A 16,658-nucleotide genomic window follows, 5' to 3' on the forward strand; every position below is an offset into this window, starting at 1 on the left:
GTCTGAGGCCTGGTGATGTCATAGGATGCTCAGGGCAGCGTTGCTGAACTCTGTGTGTGGGGAAGGCCTTGGAGTGACAGATGGTAACTTTGTAATGAGACCCTGACTACGTTGACCTTGGTGCTGGCCAATCAAAGAAGTGGCTGTGTAGGCAGCAGGGCCGCTTATTTGCCATGTGGCCTTAGGCAAGTTGCTTATCGTTTTGGATATCATTTGCATTGTTTGCAAATTGGATCTTCATTTCTGGCCTGATTTTCTCACCTAGTTGTTCAGAGGTGCAAACAAAATAATAAAATGTAAAACCTTCTGTGAATTAAATGGATTTTTTTTCTTGCTAAGCTATGCCTATTTTAGTTCTGATTAATGCTGGGAATGGATGATGACACTGTGCCCTCAGTAGTCATGGAGTTTAATTTATACTTGTTCTGAGGTCAGGACTGCCTGGTAGTGATGTCACTTTCTTTCTAGTAGGAAGTATCTACATTATTTCTTTTAAGACTTCTGAAATCATTTGCTTCTCTACACTGAGGATGTGGGTCTTGTGGGGCATAGACAACTTGTGATTATGCTGTGTAGAATGTCCTACGTGATGGCCAGTCTCTGGGGAATTTAACCTTTCTGACTATATCTAATCTCACTGCTTTCTCTTCATGCTGCCCTAGGAGTATAACTTAAAAGTAAGTATTTGCCTTACCTGTTGTCTCCTAGATGTTGGCTCATGGTATCTATGCTTGATGAAATCCCTTTTTAAACTTTTGTTTTTTTGTGCCGTAGTAAACTAAGAAACCAGAGTGACCCCCCCCACACACACACAACCTAGATTTCTTAGAATACCGCTTCTTCCTTCCCATCCCCAAATTAAGATTAAAAAAAAGGTAAGAGACTACGTGTTAGGAGTTTATCATCATTTTAAATGAATGAACTGTCCCTGGATGCTTGAAAGGAGTACTTTCTAGAAGTTGGCACAGTTTAATAGGAACTAGGGTTAGGATACCTGGATTCCAGTCCTTATTCTGCCACTAACTTACTGTGGGACCTTCCTTCCCCTCCTTGTGCTTCTGCTCTTTCATGGAAAATGAGAGAGTTGGATCCCTCCCAGATATAATGCTCTCTGATTCTGTGAGTAAGGGGCCTGATTCCTGGTGAATTCATAGTGAAGGCAGCCTATCTGAGGGAGCAGCAGTAAGGTTCCAGTGGGGTACCATGTAGAAGTGGAACTTGGTCACATTAATCACAGTTCATTCAGTCTGACTTTTGTGTGTGTGGCTGTTAACCTTGTTCCAATAGTCATTCTCCCAATAAAATAAGCTCCAGGAGAAGGTGTATATCACGAATAGCAACTGTAGATGGAATGAAGACTGGATTTGGCTCATTAAATAATACCTTTGGACAATAGAAGATAACTTGGAACTTCTATATTCAAGTTGTTTCTGATAATCTGGCATAGAATGCTTATGCCCTAAAAAAAGGGTGCAGCATCCTGGAATCTGGATTGTATATCCTAAATTGTTTTTTCGTCCACTCAAAAAGCAAGAACACTGCTTTTAAGTAGGGCCAACTTTAGTATAGCATTCTCTTTGTTGGCAAGGAGAAAATTGGACAGTTGAATTGAAAAATCTCTGGATGTGAAACTAAATAACCTTTTTAGTAGGCAGAGATGGAAAAAGAGCCATGCTGCTTTTATACTCCTTTACCCCCTTATAACTAGCATTGTCCTTAGCTCTAAACCCTCTTTCCTTGCTGAACCTCATTCTGGGCCTTGGGGAATCCCTCTCACACCCCCTTTCCTCCCCTCCCCTTCCTGACTTTGAGGTTTATATCCCTGGTCTAATCTGTCCCTTACTGCCCACCTTTTCTGCTCTAGGCTGTGATGAGGGGTGAAAACAACCAATAATCCAGCTCTTTTGGCTGCTTTGCCCAGAATCAAAACCAAAAAATTTACCTCTTTCACTGATCTCTCTACAAAATATAATACAGCCCTTGAGCCAAGGTATCTGGGCCTGACCCTCTATTTCTTTATACCATGGCTCTTACCCAGACTAACTTTCTCTACCATGTGGTAACACACCTAAAGACCAGTAGAGATTGGTACACTATAGTCCTCAGTCAGAAATCCAATTACCTCCCCATTTTAGCATCCTAAATCCTTAGTCGTCCTTGGGTGCCTCCTCCTGGAGACTGCATCTTGAAAACGTGTTACCATAATTACAAATAAGAAACCATGGGTATATCAACAAATCAGAGATCTAACAGCCCTTTTAGCATAGAGCAGGAAATCCCCTCAGGTATCTGATTCAAATTTCCAGTTTCTGGTAGAAGATTAATGCAATTTAAAGTAAGTTAGTTGTTTTAATCAAATTCTAAAAGAAAACGAAGTCACAGGTTTGGAATAGACCCTGCCAGGTCCCAGGCCTTAGCAGGGTTACCAACAGCTTGTGTTCTCAAGCTTTTGATCTGAGACTGTAGCTCTAGGCTTACAATGTCCTCTGATTCCCTGTGAAGGTCACCTTCAGTTCTTAAAAGCTTTACCAGGAAAAAAGTTTGGCTGGCTCTCTCAAGGTGGCCAGGTCTTCAGAATAAGGCCCTCTTTTCATAATGGTTATTGTTGTAATTATTACCAGTCTAGAGAGGCTTATAACCAGAAAGTTGGCCACTACTAGTGCTGAATTTTTTAACCATTGTAATCTATGAAACTATTTACAGACACCCAAAGAAGTTATGATTTGCATCATTGGTTTGAGGACACATAATGAAAATCTTAAGTTCTTGAAGTAATAAGCTGTGTATGTATATGAATATATTTTTATATTCCTTCATTGTAGTGGCTATTACATTTCAAACCTATATCCTCCCCACATTGGTCATTAAGATCCTCCATCATTTTGATAATCTCGTGGGTGCATATCCCTTGCCCTGATCCCATAGGATCTAGGGGCTTTTACAGAACATCTTCATGCCCCAAATATTCCTAAGCTGATAATGAGGCAGAGGTAGAAAAAGTGAAATAGAATACAAATGCAGAGAAATCCTAAGACTTTAAGGTCTTCTTAGAAAAGAGTACAAATTAGCAGTGAAAGCCATTAGAGATCACGTTGCCCCAAATAGACAAATTTCCTGGAGTCTGCCTTGTCCAGCCACAGTGAGATAGACTTTTGGCTTTATGACTGTCAGTGGGTGATGTCACTGCCTTCTTGGGGTCACAATGCTCTAGGCCTGTTATGGGGTAGGGAGGCTTCTAAGGTCAACATTCCCTCTGCCACTTGCTGCTGCCTCCTCCGCCCTTGTCATCCTTACATTGGTGAGTGCCAGGATCTTCAGGGGTCAATGAGAGATGGGGGACTTTGAGTTTGCTTAGAACTAATCATTCCTTTTGGGGGAATTTTGTTTTTTGAGGTGTTTTGTTTTTAGTTCTTGGTTGACTTGAGTTCATCCTTGCTAGTGTTAAGGATCTATTCCTTCTTAGTGAGCATTTGTTACTTTCCTCTCTTCTATCTCTCTTTTTCTCTATCTCTCCTTCTCTCTCATTCTTTCATTATTTCTTTGACTCCCTTCATTTTTTTCTTCCTGTTTCTGGGTAAGACCCTTCCTTGCACATATTTAAGAGCAAGTTTTTTTTAAAACATGGGAATGAGCCACCCTTCCTTAAAAATGTGACCTGAAGTTTAGGAAACATTTTGGATTTGGATAACAAAAGAGCTCATTTCCAGAACTCCAAGACTGTCCCTCCCTCCAGAGGAAATGGAGGCACTAATGACATTGCCTTTTATTGGGAACAAATGGGAAAAGGAAAAAGATAGATAAATTCTAAGTAGTTGTGGTTATGTAGAGTTAAACTTGTAACAGCCTAGCAACCTGGATGGCTTTCTGTAAGCCATCTGTGTCTTATTTTTGAAGAATTGTTCATTTTGGTCAATAGGACTCAGCTTGAAGTTTTAGGAAAATCAGTATATTCTTATGCTGGCTCTTTAGTGAAGCCCCAGAGTGTCAACATCTGATGACAGCATCATGACGCTTATGTGAAACAAGAGCCCTTAACAAGAGCTCTTATGTGCCAGGCATTTCTCCAAAAAAGAAGGCCCAGGAAACATGCAAATGGGCACAGAGACCTGAAAGAAAGGAGGTATAGCAGGTTATGGCTGAATTCAGGAATGGTTTCTGCCTGCTCTGTAGTTAGCCAAAGTGTAAGCTGTTTTTAAACTGACTTTAAGCTGGAGGTATTAAAGAACAGAGAAAGATAGCTTGAAAACACAAACTCCAGGAATTGATTCCACTTGATTTCCCAAAGCATTTTACTGATACTGTCTCAAAGCATTCCAGCTGCACATGAGGTCATATGCTCTTAAAAACTTTAGTCAGTTCCTTATTCCAGCTTGGCTCCTTACAATTGAGGAACTTGGTTGTATATTTCTATCCAAACTTTTACCAAAGTGCCTCCCTTTCCTCTCACAACATCTCTGAGACCCAAATAATTGGTTAAAACCTACAACCTGAAATCAGTCACAGCAATAGAGATTTCAGTGATTTGTAAGGTCAGCATTCTGGGAAATAGTATATTTATGTGAGTAATTTCCAAGTCCCAGCAAAACATCTATTGTTGTAGCAGCTTATTGAAATAGGACCACAGAATGTCAGAACCAAAAGAAAGTGCCCTTAAAAAGGACATAGTCCAGAATTCTTATTTGTTAGAAGAACCTGGTGCCCAAGAGGGAAACTGAGTCAAAGTTGTCAGAGGGAATCAGTGGTTAAAAGTTAAGACTGTCATTCAGGGTCCTCAAATCCCATCTGGGCCCGTATTCCACTACCACCAGTGTGGATGCCTGATGATGATTACTCTTTATTTAGAACTCGCCCCTGATCATTCAGAAAGCAGCCAACCCAATGCGGACTGGCTCAACAGTAGAGCTAGAGTTTCCTTTAATCAAGTGAAGCTCCCTGCTGAGCTTGCAGTTACAAAGCATCATATTTCTTAAGGTGGTCCTAATTCTCAAGCACAGCTTTGTACCTATACCTAAAGATTAGGCTCTCTACATGTATATGTACATACCCATCTGTGAGCAGGAATTCAGCCAGATAGTGACCTTGATTTTGGTGCCTATCTCTCACCAGTAACAGTAGGGGTTCCCCTACTGTAATTGGTGTAATAAGAAGAGTCATCCTTTCCTATTAGTGAGTTGTTACCAAAGCCTTTGGGCTTCATTTCTTTAAAAGAAAATTGTTTCTTAAGGGTTCACTAATTAAGACCTCCTTTTTCTACCCTTGTTACTCTGAATGAGTCAGGCCTCAGTGTGTTAGGTAATTAATGTGTGTGAGATCTGTAAGTATGGTACCAGATGCCCACTCAGCGTCTTTTAGAAAGCTGGCCCCTTGACGGAAATGCCTTGCCCATTAAGCAAGGACTTCTTTTTGTGTTTTGTTTGTTTTTTAATCTACTCTTACCAGAGCCTTGTAACGAGGTCGTAATAACTTGTCAAAAGAAACGTCTTAACGTGTATCCTTGGTTTGTTCAGCTATGTTGCAACTACCTTCTTGTGCTTACCTTTTAATGCTGCCTCCTTGGGAAGATGAGGACAAGGAAGCCCTCCTGCCCGCTGGAGACGGTCTGGGAGGATAAGCATAAATATGATGAAGCAGAGCGGCTATTCTATGAACGAGAAGCCACGCAGGCCGCTGCAGCCCAGGCCCAGCAGCAACCAGAGGAGGTGGTGAATGGCCTCAGCCAGGATGATTCAGGGGATAGCAGCGGGCGGGACACCAAGAAAGCCAGCAATGGCAAGAAGCAGAAGAAGAGGAAGCGTTCACCCAAGAACCACTCATCCCAGACCAACCTGGCCCTAGTGGGCCTGTCAGCCGACCCAGTTTGGTTTGAAAAGCCATTTTTTGACCAGGCGGAGACATCCTACCGCAAGAGGCTTGCAGATGCAATAGCTCCACGTGGCCTACTGCCCATGGAGGCAGCCATAGCCCCCCAGATGAGTCACTCAGCACTCTGGCCAGAGAAGGCAACTCCTCGGGTAGTGGCATCCAAGTCAGGGAAGGCCCTGACGGCACCCTGTACCCATGGAAGCCGTGTGGCCTGCCACCATATGGCTTGTGGCATCTGGGTTAACAAGTTCTATTTTGACCGAGCTGAGATGGCATTTGTGGAGTGGACGCAGGCGTCTACCCCACCACATTCCCTGGACATCTCATCCCCACAGCTACCACAGGACACAAGTGTGGCAAGTGGGAGGGGAACCCCAGATGAAGGGTATATGACAGCTGTGACTACTCCTGCCACTCCGGGGCCACCCATTAGAGGCTCATCCTTCACTGCCTGCTGGCCCAGCTCACCAGCCAATGGTAAACCCCAGCTTTTTAGTCTTCAGGCAATGATGCAGGAGGTATGGTTGGAAAAGCCCCAGTATGATGATGCTGAGAGATGTTTCTATGAGGCCATGTTTGATGGCCACCCACCAGGGAAGGTGAGGCTGCAGGAACGGGGTGGGCCACCTGATGTAGCTCGGCGGGGAAGAAAAGATAGACGGAACAGGAATAACACAAGCAAACGTATTGGTCCAAAGCGGGCAGACCCTGTACCCTCCAAAGAAGTGGAAACTGCCGTGCCCTACTGGTACTTCTTGCACAAGGATGGTGAACCCCCATGGCTCAGCAAATCAACTTATGACACTGCAGAATCCCGCCACCATGCCGCTGAGGCCCTCCGAATGTCATGGCGAGCAGAAGCACCTCCAGTCTTGCCAGTCCCTGCCCATCGGCCTGCTTCCCGTGCTGTCCCCTCAGCATCTGCACCAAGACCAAAGTAGGAAAAGCTTACTGTATGGTAACCATTTCTCCCCTTCCTCTCTCACATGCCCCCAGGTCCCACTTGTATTGGATGAAATTTAGTCACAGAATGGGGGTAGGGAGCAGTTATCAGTTCCTGGTTTTACTTGTTCTCTCTTATCCTTCTCTCAAGGAATTTCATTTCTAAGAAACTTTAACCTAAGTTGGTTGAAAGAAGGAGAGCAGTAGGGGGGAAAATGAGGAATTACTGAGACATATTATGGGCCCTGTGTGTTTTATTGGCTCTGTAATTTGTTTCAGAGTTTTGGGGTTCCCCCCAAAAAGTTACTATGCTTTACTTAAAGGCCTCAAAATATAGTAGCAAAAGAAACAAGTAAAAACAATCAATGGGTTTAAATCAAGTCAAAGTGGGATGTCCTGGGAGGTTGGATGTCCTTTCCCTTGGTAGTATTTTCTGTAGACACTGTTGGGGAAGCTCAGGATTACATGGTCCTTGTCTTGTGCCAGCTTAAATTCTAGCTGGTCCAGAAGGGCTCTGGCAGGGCAGCAGTCTCAGGTAAGTTAAACAGGTGCATGCCCCCCTGATGCAGGCTCTTTTGGGGAGGCCAGATCTCATCTTGGAGGGGAAAGGTGAAGTCAGAAACCAAATATGCCTTAGTACTACCTCCTAAGGCTCTGCTGGGGGAAAACGGAAAAGCTCTAAGATCCCATTTTCCTAGTGAGACACATGTGTAATCTTTTATTTCTTTACCCACAGAGATAGTAATGTTTTCTATATGCCTGTGCCTTCTGAGCTGAGCAACTTCATGAATTTCCTCTGTTCTTTTGAGTGTTGGTGACAGCATTTGTTGAGCAGCGTTTTTCCAACCCAGATTTTACTGCAGACTAGTAAACAGCCAAATTCTGTACTGTTGGTCTGACAGCTCTCTAATCTTATTATCTCAGGGGAAGGGGGGGACCTTTTGGTCCCTCTCAACCAAGGAAAAAGGGCAGCTGCAGTGTGAGAGGAGTAGATTATAGGGAGAGGGAAAAATCTGTTTTTTTGTTTTGAATAAAAGATGGTGAGCATGTTTATTCGTTAAACATTAATTAAATATTAAAGCAATGTGCCATGGTCCAGAGCTGTCCGTCATCAAACCAATGCATACTGGTTCCCAGAGGCTCACCGAAAAGGCTGTTTTCCCACAGCTTTGAATAACAAGAATCTAAAATCTTGATTACCCAGGGTGAGCTTGATGATATCTGTTTCTGGGAGCATTGAAAAGGGGTGGAATGTCAGTTATCAGGATTTCCTGAGACATTTGTATTCTCAATCCTATTTACTTAGGTGTGGTCTTATGAGAAGTCTTCCCCTTGGGGAAGACTGAGTCTACTCTGAGGAAGTAATCGTTAATTGTCTAAGTCTTAAATTATACTGTAGGTATTGAGTGTGCACAGTAATAAGGGCTGAAGTAATCACAGAAAGTTTTGGAGGAAGTAAGATGCTGCTTTGTACCCAGTTAAGTGTTGAAGTTGTTGGCTTGATTTGGGCTTTGTGTCTGTAAATGGAATGGGAATGAATCTAGAAGAGGGATAACTACGTGGGGACAGGCAAGAAAGTGGGAGGGATAGTCTAGTTCTGTGATGGTAAGGCCAGTCTTTTGGAGCCTTGCAGGTTCTTGTTGGGGAATAGTAAAAAGTTCAGTAAGTCTGTGAGGAGCTTAGGAAACCAGGTAGAAGCACTTTGATTATTCATGGAAGAAAATAGGGAGGCCTTGAGGGGTTTTGAGCCAGGAGTATGACATGACTTTTCTGCCTTGAGAGCCTAAGGGTTGAGGGTAATAAGTATCTTCCTGTCTCACAGATAGCATTTATGTTTTGAATAGGGTCTGAAGCTGATAACCTCTGTGGACCTTTTCAAACTCTGATTTCTTTGATTCTGTGATGAGAGTAATGTTAAACTTAGTACTGGTGGAGGAATATGTAGTCAGGGAAGTAGCTGAGAGTTATTGTACTAATGAAGGCCTAGAGTCAAGAGGGCCTCGATTAGGGTGGTGGTTATAAATATGGTGCTGTGAAAGGAAAATTCACAGAGCATATTGGAGAAGAAAGAATCAAAAATGATACCATGACATTGTTTTCTACATAAAGCTTAATAGAGAACTTGGGGAAGGGTGTGTGTAGGGGGGGGACTGGAGGGGAAACTGAGGTCAAGAGCACTGATAAAGCAAGAGAAAGAGTGGTCAGTATGCAGATGCCACTGGGGCCATTCCATTCACATAATGGCATTACAGTTGTGGTTGGGTATAGTTTTTCTTCGTAGATTCAGTAGGCTTGGCTGACAAGAACTTGTTTCAAAAGATTAGATGTGGTTGGGTGGGAGGGGTTCAGCAATCTTCTCTTCTGACCCCCTCCTTATGGTGAGGATGAAACTGAAGCCCAGAGAAGGAAAGAAATCTGCTCACATTTTCCATCTGGTTAGTAGCAGGGTTGGGACACTATACCTGCCTGGTAGGTAAGCAGAAAGGCTGTGGCAGTATTAGGAGACAAGGTTCCTTCTCTTCTAGGGCTCCTGTTTGTCTTCCCCACTCCCTACCAGAGCAACCAGGGGCATCCGCCAGTGGGAAGGGAAGGAAAACACCTCTCAGCAGGCAAGTTGGCTTGTGGGGAGTACACTTGACTCTTTACTCATCTTGGGATAGGGAATTTAGGGAAAGGGTTTAAAGAATGAGGACAGTCTGGCCAGACTGCCCTAGCCACAGGAAGGGAATATTAAACACCACTGAAATCATTCTGATCACTTGTGATCACTTGTGGGTGTTCTGATGTAGTTAGGCATGGCTTTACTTTCGGAGATGATCAGGTTAAAGGGAGACTTGAAAGATGAAAGAAAATGTCTTATGAAGAGCAGGGTTCTTCTTTTCCTTCACAAATCCACCAACCCTCTCCTTCCCCCTACCCCCCAATGTTGAGGCCTAGGTAGAGGAGGTAAAAGAAGCCTTGAGAGATTTTGTAGGAGTTATCAGGCTGACGTAGCAGTGCCTACCTGTAATAGCATCTAAATGCTGAAGCACAGTGTCCAGAAGGAGGGTGGGCTGTGGTTGTCTGCTGGCTTCTATCCTAGATTTGAAGTATTGGGTTTGGTTAGGAGGGCCACATTTTAAGAAGGATGTTGACAGGCTGGAGTGCATTTAGGAAAGGACAACCAAGAAGGGGAAGGGAGGGGACTGGACCCCATGCTACATGATGGGGGCCATTGAAAAGACTTGGGAATGTTTATGTTGGGAAAGAGAAGGCTGTCACATGGCAGCTTCTACAAAGCATGAGGCAAGAGCAGTGGGATGGAATTTACGGAGAAAAAGACATTGTTGTCCTACTGTTTGAAAATGGGATGGCCTACGGTGGGGGGGAGGGGTGGCTTTCTGTATCACTGGCACAGTATTCAGGCAGAAACTGGATGACTTCTTGTCAAGAAATTTGGTAAAGGGATTCTATTCCAGTATGAATTAGATTAGATAATCTCTGAGTTCCTCTCTAGTTCCAAGAATCTATGAGAAAAGGGTCAGGTTATGAGGCCATTTTTGAGAAGCCCTACCTTCCAAATATCCTGTGACATCACTTTCTTGGAGCTTTTTCTTAGCGTGGTCCATATCTCAGCAGAGGTGGAGTGGAATGGAGAGGGGGGAGAGGAAGGGGTGCAGTTTGCTAAGTCCAGAATGATCTGAGCAGCTCCTGAGTGGTTCATATCAGGAGATTCGTGTTAATTAGTGTCACCTTAGGTGTGACATTGTTCCCACTGTTTTCCTCTACAGGAAGATGGCCACCAGCTTCCTGGTACATGAGAAGATCTGGTTTGACAAATTCAAGTACGATGATGCAGAAAGAAAATTCTATGAGCAGATGAATGGTCCTGTGCCTGTCTCTTCCCGACAGGTAATAATAGCTCAGGGTCAGAAGCTGGGATGGGGAAATGTAAAAAGGAGAGGGAAGCCCTGGGAGCCTCCTATGCCTCATCTTCTGATTTGTGGGAGGAGAGGGCAGAAGGTCCTGAGGGTGCTCCTTGATCCTCATCCTGCCAGATGGTTTTGGCATTGTTGGGGGTGGGAGATCTGCAATCGGGGGATTTCAGATGGTGGACCCTGCCATTTCACACTCTGTGACTTTGGGTAAGTTGTTTTCCCTCTCAAGGCTACAATTTTATCATCTCTGACATGATTTGGACTAGGTGATCTTACAGCTATAAATCAGATTTCTGAGGCAGTGTGGATTGGGTGAGCAGACTTGAGCCATGGGAGTGTATCCCTGGGCCAGCTGGAAAGAAGTGTTGGTGCCAGACGCAAGAAGCATCAAGTTGTATGTCTGGCTGCTCTATTGAGGGAAAAGGTTGGACTCTGGAAGGACTGTGACCACCCTGCTTGCCAGAGCTGGCTACAGACTTTGTTTAATCTAGCAGTGCTTCTCACATCCAGCACTTAATTACACAGTAGGAGCTTAGTGGATGCTCAGTTGAATCTATGACATTTTTTTGTTCTTACCACAAGCAAATCTCACTTGTGAGTGTGGGACTCTGGGGAGCATAGATAGTCAAGGACCTAACTGCAGCCACTTCCCAAATGCACTGGAGTCTCCTCTAGCTATATAAGTGGCTCCTGGACAGGAGGGGGCCCCTGGTCCTTGCTTTGCTTCAGCATACTACTGCATTTCTCCCATCTGCCTGGCCCTCTTAGGAACTTTACCTGGCCTGAGTGTTACTTGGGCAGCTCCCCAGACTTTGCCCACTTTGGATCTCAAGCCTAAATCTCTCAAGTCAAGCCTTGTTGCTTGTCCTTCCTTACTGCTTTGGGAAAAGAATGAGGTGTTGGCCAGTGCTCGCTGGTTGGCACTTGCAGAAGGTATTTGGAAGTAGACCCAGACAGGCCTTTGACTTATTGCCTAGCATCATTGACTAGACCCCACTGGTGAAGAACTGAGTTGTGGCCTAGAGTCATGTGAAGCCCTGCCATGTGATCGTTTTAAAGTTGGGGGTATCACTGAACCTCCCTGCCACTACCTTGGGGACTTTGTATTTCTGGGGTGTTCAGGGTGGGAGGAATGTGGCAATAGGCATACCAGGAAGAGCAGGATGAAAAATCAGTGTCCAGCAGCTGCTGGTACCCTGTCCTCCAGGCATCAGGGCCAGTGTGTTGTCTAGCATTGAATGCTTGCAAAGGGCCTTGAAACTAACCAGAAAAAGAAACTCACATGGCTCCTGCTTCTTTCCACCAATCAATTTCTGTAACACTTTCATGCCCTGTTTTAGATTTATACTTTTTTCCCCAAAAATAAAAACACATGTTGGTTCTTTCTGCACTGTTTGCAGGAGAATGGCGCCAGTGTGATCCTCCGTGACATTGCCAGAGCCAGGGAGAATATCCAGAAATCGCTGGCCGGAGTGAGTACCCTATGCTCGCACCAGCTGGCTGCCTATGGCGTCCTCTTGTGCGCCTATGCCCACCTGGCTGGCCTCTGCCACCATCTGTTGGATCTTGATTTTAAACATTTTTATTATTGTTCCCTTTTTTTTGAAGTAAAGAGAAGGACAAGGTGCAGTATTTTCTGTTTAGGGAGGAGGCTGATTTATGTCTGTGGGGAGCTCCCCCTCCCCAGGCTGCAAACTGGATTTGAAACACTAAATTTTCACATGCACATACAGATCCTGGCATACCCTCTCCCTCACCCTGAATCTTTGAAATATTTTTCTCCTCAGATTCTCTTGAATCTTATCCTAACCAGTTATGTGGCTTTGTTTCCCTAATGACCTAGGCCTTCGGCTGAGTGTGCTCCGGGTTCTTACTGCTGCTTCCCTGCCGGGCTGGGCTCCCCTTCTCTTTCCCTCCTCTACCCTTCCCCAAGGGCACTGCAGAATGCTGCTTCCTTTTCTCTCGTCTCCTCCCTGCCTCAGAAGGATGTGTGCAAAAAAATATGGCATCTTTTCTTGGCTGATAATTGCTGCTTGCCTCTCTGTGGTTTTGTCTTCTCCCTTCTGTGCCTTCTACCTCCAGAATGAGGAGGAAATTGGATTTATAGTCAGTCATGGAATCAAACTGATTGGAGACTGACCTGCTGGTGATAATTGGTTCTGTTTTTAATTTGAGGCCTAGAAAAAAGGATGCTTGTTCTCCTTTCCTGTCTTGATGTGTGGGTCATTGGGTGATAATTTGCTGCTTTCTTTTGCAGTATACTTGACATCTCTCAGCTATTTGTCAGTTACTTCAGTGAGTCTTGGATGTGGTCTGGTTATGATTGGGATAGAAAAGCATAGTTTCAAAGAGGAGAATGGTACACGGAGTATCTCAGCCTGTCTTCCTGTTGTTCAGTCTGGTTAGAGTACTGAATGTGCAATGGCTTTTAAAGGAGGAGTTGCACATAGGTCTATTTTCCATGTAATCATCAAATTCCCTAAGTTACTACTCCCTGAACAACTAGAAGAAATCCTAGCTGGCTGACTAAAACTACTGTCAGAATCCTGGGTTTTCTTAGTCTGACAGGCATCTACCCCAAGATTAATAATATCTTTCAGATGTTATATTATAGGTGTTGTAAAAAGTAATGCCTGTGCTCTATTGAAAAGAAACAGACATAGGGGCAGGTTTAATTAAAACAATGATGACTTTAGTTTGAGAATTACTGAGCTTGAAGCCCAGGTGGAGATGTCCAACAGAGAAAACACTTCAAGTTCTTTCAAAAACTGGGGAGACTTTGAGAAGCACGAATTCTGAAATTCTCTCCTTTCTCCTAGGGTAGCCTCTAGATAGTTTTGGAGACCTGGGAGAACTCTCTGCCTCTCCCAGAGCTAGAGACTCCTCTAACCATCTGAATTTTATGCTTGACCTGTTACATATTTCTTCTCATCTTCTCCCAACCAACAGGAGTGGGCCAATGGAAAGAGCACTAAATTTGAGGCACCTTAGTTCAAATGCGAACTCTAGTTATTTCCATAGTGGTATACTTTGGGCAGCTGATTTGGTTCCCTCATCTGTCATCTGGAAAGTTGGGGTAGATTATAGATGATCACTCTCTCCAAGGTCTGCCCCAAGCCCAGTCTTGTGGTTTAGGTGTTAGAGGGTAGGCTTTCTGAAGGAAATGATGTGAGTTGAGCCCCAAAAGATGCAGAAAGTTGGATAGGTGGAACAAGGCTAGATGGGCCTTCCAGATTAGGAAAAGAGTACATAAAAGCCCATAAATGGGAATGAGGCTGCAGGTGCTAGGAACTGGTCTGACCCATTCAAAGAGAAGAAATAATCCCATTGGGATGGAGGATGGATAAATTTACCAATGGTGATAATGTGCCCCCTTGTGGTGGATCAAGGTTCCGTCCTTTCAGATCTGCCCTCTCTTTTTTCCCTGCTTAGTGACAGATACCTGATAAGTCTGATTGTCCGGAGGCTTCAGAAGGTCCTTACCAATATTCTGGGTCTTATGTATAATTAATTCTTCATTCTCTGCTGCTTAGTTTCTTTGAGGGAGGCCTAAGTATGATAATCCAGGGGTGCATGGTGAAGGGAAGCTGTCTTTTCTTCAGATATTTGGGTATGTGTTGCATTTTTTTTTTTTTAAGTGGGGAGTAGAGAGTTCAGATGTCATAGACATAACCTCATAGACAGTCAGAAAGGACCCTTGGAGGTCATCTCCTCCAGTAGTATCAAACTGAAGTAGAAAGGATCCCTGCAGGCTGCATATTGACTTTTAAAACCCCACAAATTAACATCTGTGTTGTATTTTTATTCATTTTGTTAAACATGTCCCAGTTACCTTTTAATCTGGTTCTGACTGTACTCAGGTGTTTGACCCCCTCCAGTCTAGACCACCACTCACCTCATTTTACAGATGTAGAAACAAGCTCTTTGGCTTAAGAGTCATCCCTCATTCCACTACCCCTTAAATGTAGTTTGGTTTTTAACGAGATCTCTTTCTAATCAAGCACAAACTGTGTAGGGAGATCTTTGCTACTTTTGCCAAGAAATTGTCCCCTTGGTATCTTGGGTTTTCCTCTCCTTCCACCCCATTTCATCCTGGTGTTGCTCCCAGTCTTTATCCTTAGCCTGCCAGGGTCTGGCCAGGGAGCTAGCTGACTTCAGAGGTCCCCTCTAGGCTAAATCTTTGATTCTGGGATCCCATGGTCCTGTTATGTGCCAGCCACTGAAGGTAGAGAGACAGTCCAAACATTTTCTGTCTACAAGAAGCTATAAAAATATATACAGAGGGATTTCCAGGGGGCCCTAGGGCTTTAGAAGCTGTTGGAAATTAGATTAGGCTTCTTGTAGGAGGCAGGATTTGAGCTGAACTTTGAAGGAAACTCGGAGACTGAGGTGAAGTCAGGCATCTCAGGCAAAGGGGACAGCGTGGGCAAAGGCACAGAGATGAGAGATGGGATGTCATGGACAGGCAACAGCAGGTAGGTCCAGTTTGGTTGGAAGATAGAACTTGTGAAGAAGAGGAACTTGTAACAAACCTGGAAAAAGATAGCAGGAATGAGGGAGGGTTATTGAAGCATGAGGGGGATCTGGAAATTTGTAAGCAGAAAGGAAGAATCCTTAGATAGAAAAGGGTCTGGGGCATGGTGGTGTGAGAACGTGAGAGAAAGAGAGCAAGCAAGCATGACTGAACGTCTAAGTTCCCAGCGATCAGACTACATGTAGATGGTTGTCATTGGTAAGAACCTGGAGCAAAGCAAGAATGCTGCATAGGGGATGATGTGGAGGTAATCTGTATTCTAGAACTGAAGAAGAGAGATTGCAGCACAGGCAAGGGCCTTGGCCAAGAGGGCAGAGGAGAGTCCAGGTAGCCTGAGAAGAGACTGTGGGTAGTGAGATCAAGAGTAAACCAGGGGAGAAAAAGAAAGGGTTGGTTTGCAGCAGTGACAGACCCTAGAGTTTTATAACCTCATTTTGTAGTGGACCAGGTCAGAACAGTTGTGTTCAGTGGAACAGTCAGGAGTTAAGAGAAAGTGCTATGGGCTAGTGGGGTAATTCAGTATTGGGATTTGGAAAGGAATGCTCGACAACAGAATGGAGGGCAAAGGAGGAACTTCAGGGCATAGGATGCTGTGAGATGGAACTGATCAACTTTGAATCAAGATTTTGAAGGGAGAAGAATAAGACCAGAGCATGGGAGAGAAATGGGAAAGGTAGACACTGAGGCACTAGAAGTTTGAGTGAGGACAGAGGACAGCTGAAAGGGTAGTAAGGTGTTAAGATCACAGGCATTTCAGAGTTATGGATTGTGGAGGTGGATCCCTTGTGTGATGGCAAGATCAAAGGGAAGGGAATAGGCAAGCACCTACTATGTGCCAGGCACTGTGCTCAGCACTTGGTAATCACTATCTCAAATGATTCTCACAGCAACTCTGCAAAGGCAGGCAGGCAGAATTTAAGAGACTTGCCTGGGGTGACACAGCTTGTATGTATGAGACTTCACTGGAACTCAGATTTTCCTGACTCAGCGTACTGCTGTAGCTACCATCCTTACATGTATGACCATCCCTGTCTGTGCCTGAAGTGAATAAAGAAATGTGTAGGCTGTGAGATCTGAGGAGTTTGAGGAACTGGGAAACGAAATTTCAGTCTGTAAACTGAAATAACCTGAAATAACCAAAGTATAAGGGCAAGGAGGGAGAGGAAAATGAAAAGCAGGTCTTGAGCTTCTTGAGAAAGAAGGGAGAAGTAAAAACAAAAAAGAGCATTAAAAACAGAATGTTTGGGGGATGGGAGGTGTTCTTTAAAGAGGGAGGGAGATTGCCTGGTGACTAAAAGAGAGAATGGTCTTCAGAATCTGTACTGGGTATTATAGCTTCACAGTGGATTATGGAGCTTTGCACTCACATTCCAGCCTAATCACTTACTGTCTAATTCCTTCCC

At 44.3% G+C, this 16,658-nt stretch overlaps 1 protein-coding gene across 9 annotated transcripts in view; it reads left to right on the top strand.

The window, feature by feature from the left end:
• Positions 1-16,658, top strand: part of EEF1D (eukaryotic translation elongation factor 1 delta) — a 37,539-nt gene that overhangs the window by 13,648 nt on the left and 7,233 nt on the right. For 2 of the 9 annotated variants that reach the window (XM_072602821.1, XM_072602819.1), the window contains 3 exons: positions 9,330-9,417; positions 10,579-10,695; positions 12,122-12,193. In XM_072602821.1, coding sequence (XP_072458922.1) covers positions 10,579-10,695; positions 12,122-12,193 — 189 coding nt within the window. In that variant the 5' untranslated portion in view covers positions 9,330-9,417. Of the gene's footprint in view, positions 1-3,190; positions 3,299-5,439; positions 6,800-9,329; positions 9,418-10,574; positions 10,696-12,121; positions 12,194-16,658 lie in introns of those variants that run through there. The other 7 variants (XM_072602812.1, XM_072602814.1, XM_072602813.1 and 4 more) reach the window with 7 other exon arrangements.

The sequence above is a fragment of the Notamacropus eugenii genome, chromosome 4 (assembly GCF_028372415.1).
Source record: "Notamacropus eugenii isolate mMacEug1 chromosome 4, mMacEug1.pri_v2, whole genome shotgun sequence".
Taxonomy (NCBI): domain Eukaryota; kingdom Metazoa; phylum Chordata; class Mammalia; order Diprotodontia; family Macropodidae; genus Notamacropus; species Notamacropus eugenii.